General features: G+C 55.4%; 2 protein-coding genes across 4 annotated transcripts; one reads left to right on the forward strand and one right to left on the reverse strand.

Annotated features, from left to right (window-relative positions):
* The first annotated feature begins 435 nt into the window (after positions 1 to 435).
* Positions 436 to 3,046, forward strand: Ccdc107 (coiled-coil domain containing 107). Of its 2 annotated transcripts, XM_028883953.2 has the most exons (6): positions 436 to 611; positions 696 to 847; positions 2,098 to 2,158; positions 2,243 to 2,333; positions 2,405 to 2,511; positions 2,584 to 3,046. In XM_028883953.2, the coding sequence occupies exons 1-6, from the start codon at positions 506 to 508 to the stop codon at positions 2,790 to 2,792; spliced, it is 726 nt and encodes a 241-aa protein (XP_028739786.1). In that variant the 5' UTR covers positions 436 to 505; the 3' UTR covers positions 2,793 to 3,046. The 2 variants fall into 2 exon arrangements, with proteins under 2 accessions (XP_028739786.1, XP_028739785.1); XM_028883952.2 differs by having other exon boundaries at positions 2,405 to 3,046.
* A 461-nt stretch (positions 3,047 to 3,507) lies between these two features.
* Arhgef39 (Rho guanine nucleotide exchange factor 39) lies at positions 3,508 to 7,070 on the reverse strand. 2 transcript variants are annotated; one of them, XM_037202551.1, is made up of 9 exons: positions 6,865 to 7,069; positions 6,623 to 6,717; positions 6,272 to 6,392; positions 5,934 to 6,052; positions 5,187 to 5,257; positions 4,825 to 4,953; positions 4,257 to 4,486; positions 3,963 to 4,050; positions 3,508 to 3,849 (listed from the first exon to the last, which is right to left on the reverse strand). In XM_037202551.1, exons 1-8 carry the CDS (start codon positions 7,000 to 7,002, stop codon positions 3,976 to 3,978), a joined length of 978 nt encoding a protein of 325 aa, XP_037058446.1. In that variant the 5' UTR covers positions 7,003 to 7,069; the 3' UTR covers positions 3,508 to 3,849; positions 3,963 to 3,975. The 2 variants fall into 2 exon arrangements, with proteins under 2 accessions (XP_037058446.1, XP_037058447.1); XM_037202552.1 differs by lacking the exon at positions 3,508 to 3,849 and having other exon boundaries at positions 4,257 to 4,335; positions 6,865 to 7,070.
* Positions 7,071 to 7,274: the final 204 nt, after the last annotated feature.

Here is a 7,274-nt window from a genome sequence, read left to right on the forward strand (position 1 = left end):
GGCAGCGGGGTAAGTCTACGCGCGTGTGCACGCGGCACTCTCTGCCCATGGTCCGGGGACTTTCCCCTAGGCGGAAGGGTAAGGAACGAGTCCCTCGTGTGTAGCCTAGGAAACAGGCCTTCAGAGCGAGCTGCTCCACAGTGGCACGGTGCGGCCATTTTATAGCCCTACCACAGCGCTTATTTTTTACTTATGGTGACGAAAATTGGTCGTTTGCACTCTAAAACCTACGAGCCACCGCCTTAGGCATGATACTTTAGGCTGAACGGTTCTGGACCCATTCTTACTTAAGGAATATATAAGTAGATAGGAAATTAATTAATGTAGAAAAGCTATAAGGGCGTGGTATTATGCAAATATTATTTGGCCCGCCCCGTGAGGTGGGCGTGGCCACCCAAGGCGACCCAGAGCGGGAGCGGCGCTGGTCGCCTGCGCGTGCGCACTACGGCGGGAAGCCAGCGCTGGACCGTGCGGGCCCTGGGCGCACCTTCCCGGTGAGCCAGGCATGGCGGGCGCGGGCCCGGTGTCGAGCGTGCTGGGGCTGCTGCTCGTGTCGGCTCTGTTTGGGGCCCTTGGAGAGCGCCGCAGCCCCGATCCGGGGGCACACCCAGGTACCCGCGAGGGCTGCTGGAGGGAGGCTTGGACCGCCTGGGAGAGGCGTCCTCTCCGCTGACGGGTTGTGCTTCAATCCGCAGAACGCCGCTCCCAGGTCGGTCCCGGGGCCACCGAACCCAGGCGGCGGCCGCCACCCAAGGACCAGCGCGAACGGGCCCGGGCCGGAGCGCTGCCTTTGGGGGCGCTGTACACTGCGGCCGTCGTGGCTTTTGTGCTGTACAAGTGTTTGCAGGTGCGGTGTGGCCGTGGGGTGGGGGGGAGTCCTGGGTCTCAGTCTCCTGGGGGCGCCACGGGGCCAGGAACGAGACGCCGCTGCGCGACTGCCTGTGAAATGAAGACCAGTCCCTTGGTGCTCCCACACTGGGAAGTGACCGTTACGTTTCCTCCTCCCACAGTCCCGTGAAGAGCGATTTTCTTACTCGAGATCATCCACCTAGTGTCTGATGAGAGTGGGGTTTTAAACCAACTGAATGGTGTCTGCATGTGAAAAAAAATGCAGTTACTGCTGAGCCTCCAGCCATGGCCCCAGGGGTTAACCACTGCAGCAACAGTGTTAGTGTGCCAGACACCAAGCTGCGTTCATGTTCTCCTTGGGAAGGGAGCCCTGAAATGTGAACGGACAGCAGGACATTCTGACCACCCAGGGCTGTATCTTCAGCCCTGATCCATTACTTGTATTAGGAAATAGAGACTAATAGTGACATAAACTGAACTAGATGAGATGGCTAGGAACGAGGCCAGGCAGACTGGACAGGCTGGAGTGGGGATTGGAATTTAATGATTAGTAAATTCTAGCCAGGCGTGGTGGCACACGCCTCTCCTTTAACCCCAGCGCTGGGGAGGCAGAGGCAGGAGGATCTCTGTGAGTTCGAGGCCAGCCTGGTCTACAGAGCAAGCTGATAGTTTCCCAGTGTGCTATAATAACCTACTTTGTAATTAAAGGGTCCAGCCATCTCAACAGTGGGAGAATTGTATCCTAAAAGTAAACCTTAGGGCACCGACTTTAAGAACACTATATATTCAGTAAAACAACCTGGGGGCAATGGGAATTGAAAACTGACTTGACAGATTGGGGATTTTGTACCAGCAGAAACTGAGGGAGTTGGACATAGTGGCACAGACATGTTGAGGCAGGAGGATTGAAAGTCCAAAGCCTGTCCTGACATTAGCAAGACCCTATCTCAACGACAGCAAATAGCACGGAGGGTAGGGATGCTGAACAAGGAAGCAGGGATATGACCGGCCAGTCTTCAGAATCCTGCTGTAATTTCACATTCCAAAGAGTGCTTTAGCAGTCTGACCATATGTGGGCATGCCGACATGTTGTTTCATGTCCTGGGTAAGCAGCTGGACTAGAAACCATTGTGATTCTGAGGTGGATGCCCAGAGCTTTCTCTGGTTCCTGTCTTCACTGGCCTTGAGGACTGAGGTGCTGGGGCCTTGCTGCTGCAGCAACTTTACCCTTTCCTGCTTCCACAACAGGGCCCGGATGAGGCTGCCATTCTCCAAGAGGAAAAAAACAAGAAGAAATCCTTGCAGTCAGGTGGGCTGAGCAGTAGTAGTGGATTTTGTGAGGGAGTTGGTCAGGGGACTGCAGGAGTAACCATCCTGTCTACCTTCCTCCCAGAACAACAGCTGGTGCAGTTGACGCAGCAGCTGGCCCAGACGGAACAGCACCTGAACAATCTCATGACCCAGCTGGACCCCCTTTTTGAGCGGTGAGCATTTGTGGGGTGAGTGGGGAGCCACGGAGAGAGATGGAGCAGCCCCTGAGTGGGTGTTTCTGCAGGGTGACTACTCTGGTTGGAACCCAGCGGGAACTCCTAAACATGAAGCTCAAGACCGTGCACCAGCTCCTACAAGACTGCAAGCCTGGCACGGGTGTGCCAGTTCCAGGTACACGATCGGGAAGCGGTGGCTGGGAGACGGAGGCCCTGACGCTGGAGCAAGCCGGTCTTTCCCTCACAGAGGCCAGCGTACCCTTTCCTGAGGACGAGGGGCAAGAGGACCAACAAGAAGCAGAAGACAGTCAGGCCTGGGAGGGGCCCGTAAACTGGAGCCCAGATTCATGGAACCTAGCTCCTTCCTGGGAGGTGCAGCAGGGGCTGAGGCGAAGATGGCCCAAGACTGTGACAGAGGACCCAGCAGTGAAGGGGGGACAGCCACTGGAGGGTTAGTAAAACCAGGTCACCTTGTCCTGGGTGCTCCTCTGTGCTTTTCCTGCTCCCAGCTGGTCGGACACAGGAATACGAGGTACTGAAGCCGACTGAGCCTCCCAGAAAAGGTTCCCTTATTAGGAAAAGAGAGAATGCCTTCCAGAATTCCTGAGGCTCTCGATACGGCAGCCATCAAAGCTCAAACGCCTTTTTCTTGTGGTTTAGACAGAAGGGTCTTTCCAAAAACACAATAAAACGCACTTTATTAAAATCCAGTAGGAAAATAAATTATAGAACTTGTACAAAATAGGAGGTAGTTCAGGAAGATCTAGAGTTCAAGGACAGCCTGGGCTATATGAAACCTTGTCTCAAGAAAAGAAAGGAACTGTATACAGTAGCCAGGTGTGGCAGCATACACCTGTAAACCCAACACTTGAAAGGCTGAGGCAGGAGGATTTCAAGTTCACAGTCAGCCTGGATCACATAGTAAGACCCTGTCTCAAAAAATAAAAGAAGAAACCACAGGTAACAAAAAGTGGCCTTCTTTGCAAAGCTGCAAACTGAGTCAGTGTTGAGCCCCCATTGGCATGGTATTAAAGGAGCTGGATCAGCTGGGGCTCAGCTGGCTTGGCCTGCTTTCTACTTCTTGTTTTGTTTTTTAAAATGAGACAGGGTTTCTCTGTGGAGCCCTGGCTGTCCTAGAATTCGCTCTGTAGACCAACCAGGCTGGCCTAGAATTCAGAGATCCGCCTGCCTCTGCCTTCCAAGCGCTAGGATTAAAGGCATGCACCACCACCATCACCACCACCAGCTTGCTTTCTGATAAGCTAGTTAAATGCCCAGTGTCAACCTGTGGAGGGCTCTGTGGTTCCAGAGCTGAAGTTTGATTCCCTTTTGTTCTTGGCTCTGCCCTTCCCTGAGTATCCAGAGTTCGGGAATTTTAAGATTCTTAGGCATGTCCAACTGCCACATATATCCCAGGATAGCTATGAATGTGGCCCAGCACATTTATAGATGACAATGTCATGTCGCAGTGTCAAAAGGTTGGACGCGTCAGTGAGTCTGCCTCTTCTGGCTTCTGTGGGAAGGAAACCGTTCAGGCGCTGGGATGAGCGCTCTGTACTAACAGTTGCCTATGGGGCGGGGGAGCCCTGCCGTGAGGGAAGCACTCCTTTCCAGCTCACAGCTTACCTGATAGCCACAGTCAGGCTGTGGTGCCACCGTGACAGCTCCTCGTGGTCAGTGGACATAAGCAGTAGCTTCTCGTCGGGAAGGACAGCTAGGGAGAAACCACTTTAGTTCAGAACAAGTCAGGCTGCAGCTGTCGCTGGCTCCACAGCGTGAATTCAGGGATATGATGACGAAATATGAAAGCTTAGCCCTGACAATGCCCTTACTCATGCAAAGGGACCCAGGCCAGGGGGTACGCTGGTCTGTGAGTGCCTGGAGTCTGTTTGGGGCTCAGATTTCCCATCTGCAACTTACACTGAGCAAACCACCACACGCTCCTCCCGAGTGGCCGAAGACCCTGTTCAGTTGGCACTGGGACATGGGGTACAGGGCCCTGCAGACAAAGGTGCCACTCTTCAGCAGGTGCAGCGGGGGGCGAGGCTTGGCCATGAGGAGCGCATCAGAGAAGAGGAAGAACATGCGGGGTCGAGGCTCCCCGGTGGGAGGCACCACTAAAAGCCAGCCCTGTCGTAGGAACCATCGCCCTAGAAAATGAGAGCCATTACCTTGTACAGCTCAAGAACCCATAGGAACACAAAAAGGCAGAGGAAGTTCAGGGGCAGGGAGGTAATCTGCTGGCTTTGTATTTTGGTTTTTTGTTTTGTTTTGTTTTTATTGTGTGTATATATGGAGGTCAGGACAACTCCGTGGGGTCCGTTCTTCCTTCCACCTTTATGTGGGTTCCGAGATTAACTCAGTTCACCCAGCAGATGCTCTCACCTGCTGAGCAGACATCTTGCCAGCCCAAGAAGCTGGCTTTGTGGAGGCAGAGGGGTGGGTAAGCAGGGTCGACTGAGGACTGAGGGCAGAGTCCATGGTCTACCTGAAGTAAGCCCTTTGGCTTTGCGTCCGCTGAGTAGAGCCTGGACACGCAGGAGGTGCTGGGCGTTCTTCTGGCTCTGGCCAATGGCGTGGACTCCCTGGGCCGTCTCACTCACCAGGCGGGCAGCCCCTGGAACAACACCCTCCACCTCACTTCCAACAGAACTTTGGTGGTGAAAGATAGGCTAGCCTGGAGGGGCCTGGATCAGGGTCCCGCTTCTTGAAGAAGAGGCAGGGAGGGCACGTAGGGACACTGTACATGTAATGGAAGATGGGGACATACCAGACACTGTTGGAGGTCAGACCCAGAAAGGCTTTGGGACAGGCAGCCTCTGCCTGGCTTGGAGAAGAACAAGAACCTACGTGTGAGCTGGTGGTAGTCAGGGCTGTTGGGAACTGTGTTTTCAGCCAAAGCCACGACGAGATTCTCATACCTGGGAGTAGACAGTTGGTAGTGAAGGAAGAGAAGTAGAGGCAGGCAGAATGCCCTAGTTTCAGATGACCTGGACGTTCATTCCTTAACTGTAAGGTCAGAAAAGGCCCCTCTTTAACCCGGGACTTCGAATCTGGGCTCACACTACACAGGCCACTTCCATCCCACACGGAAGAATCACTGGCAGACTAGAGTTCACGAGGCTGGGCCAGAAGATGGAAGTTCATCAAACCAAGGAGGCTATCACAGACAACCTAGGAGCCCTGGGATAGAACTTCGAGACTAGGCTAACCCCTCATCCCAATGAGCTTTTCCAGATAGCCTGTCTCAGGCCTTAGTGCAGATCCCCCCACTTCAGTATACAGCCCCACAGCTGCAGACCTGGGTACCCCTGTACTTCAGTAACAGCCCCACAGCTGCAGACCTGGGTACCCCTGTACTTCAGTAACAGCCCCACAGCTGCAGACCCTGGTACCCCTGTACTTCAGTACCCAGTCCCACAGCCCCAGTCTGAGGCTGCAGACTCTGGGTACCCCGAGGGTTCACATTTCCTCTGATAAAAGCTCCTCAGAAGTCCTTGGGCCCAGAGAGGCAGAGCTGGGGTGGCATCCCCACAAAGCTGCAAGCAGCAGTTACGCAGCCTGGGAGATAATTCCAGTCTAGAGGGGTTCACTCACTGCTGGAGCCGCTGCAGAGGCAAAGGGAGCAGGTCCTGGAGCTGAAGACCCCCAAATTCAGGGCGGCCTTCCTGAAGCCGCACAAACCTCCGAAAACGTTTGTTCTTCTTCAGCTGCGCCTGGATGGAGAGGGAGAGTTTGCATCAGGGAAAGAAGTCACTCCTTATATTGCATGTATCTGTGTACACACTCCCAGGCTTCAGCAAGCTGTGCACTCCTGAGGGAAACCCGGCCCCCCTAGGGATGTTAGCAAAGAGCCGGGCTCTAACTGCAAAACACTATTTAGTTTAGGTCTCTGATTAAAGAGTTAAAGGAGGAAGCCAGGACGAGACAGTTACCTGAAGGGTAGTCTGAGAACTCTCGGCATTGGCAGCAAATTGAGTGTAGAGCTCCAGGTGGGAGCAGAAGCCCTCCAGCCCCGGCCCCCAGTGTCCTTCTTCCAAGTAGGGAAGCAGCTCTCTGTGTGGGCAAAGGACATGAAAAGGGCAGGCCAACAACTAACTACTCAAGCACTCCCTCATACACTTGCCATAACCCTGCCTCGGAGGCAGTGCTATTATCCCATTTTACAGCTGGAGCACAGGGAGGTTAAGGCACCGGGCCAAGGCCACAGGTGAGAAAGTTGGCAGATGAACTTGGCCTTTCTGACTCGGCTCTGTGGTCCCTCTCCAGGCAACGCTTCCACTCACAGGCTAGCGGCATAGATGCGCTCCCAGGGCCCAAACAGGGTCTGGCGCTCTGGTGGTCGTAGTGTCCCCTTGGCTTTCAGGATCCCCAGGAAGTACTGTGAAGGGAAAGAACACAGTCTTCTTAGTCTCTAGCAAGAGGACGCCAACGTCAAGGTGCAGTCAGAAACAACAGACGTCAGTCTGAACTCCCGATCCTGGGGAAACGAGGTCTGAGACCCTCCCACCGCCCGGCCGAGCCCCACCGTGGCCACCAGCCCCAGTTGTTCCTGGTAGCGCCGCTCGGTCTCCAGCAGCTCCCGAGCGGTGCAGACACGTTTCCGTTCCCATCGAGCACGCTGCTCCTGCAGCGGACAGCGCGCGGCGGCGCCCGGGCTCTCCATGGCCGACCCAGGCTTCCCGGCTTCCCGCAGCGTCGCGCCGCAGATTCAAATCCCAACCGCCCGGGGGGGGCGGGGCCGCGGGGGTGTGGCCCCGGAGCGGAGCGCTCAGCAGAGAGCATGCGCGGGCAGCGGCTCGCCGGCCCGGTCCCCTCCGCTGGCGTCCGCCCCACCCGCCAGGGCGGCGCTGTCGGAGCGCTGAGAGGTCGGAATGCCTGGTGTGGCCGCTGTGCACCAGGCGCCAAGGTGGCACAGCAGTCGGAACACGGAGACAA

The sequence above is a fragment of the Peromyscus leucopus genome, chromosome 2, assembly GCF_004664715.2.
Source record: "Peromyscus leucopus breed LL Stock chromosome 2, UCI_PerLeu_2.1, whole genome shotgun sequence".
Taxonomy (NCBI): Eukaryota; Metazoa; Chordata; class Mammalia; order Rodentia; family Cricetidae; genus Peromyscus; species Peromyscus leucopus.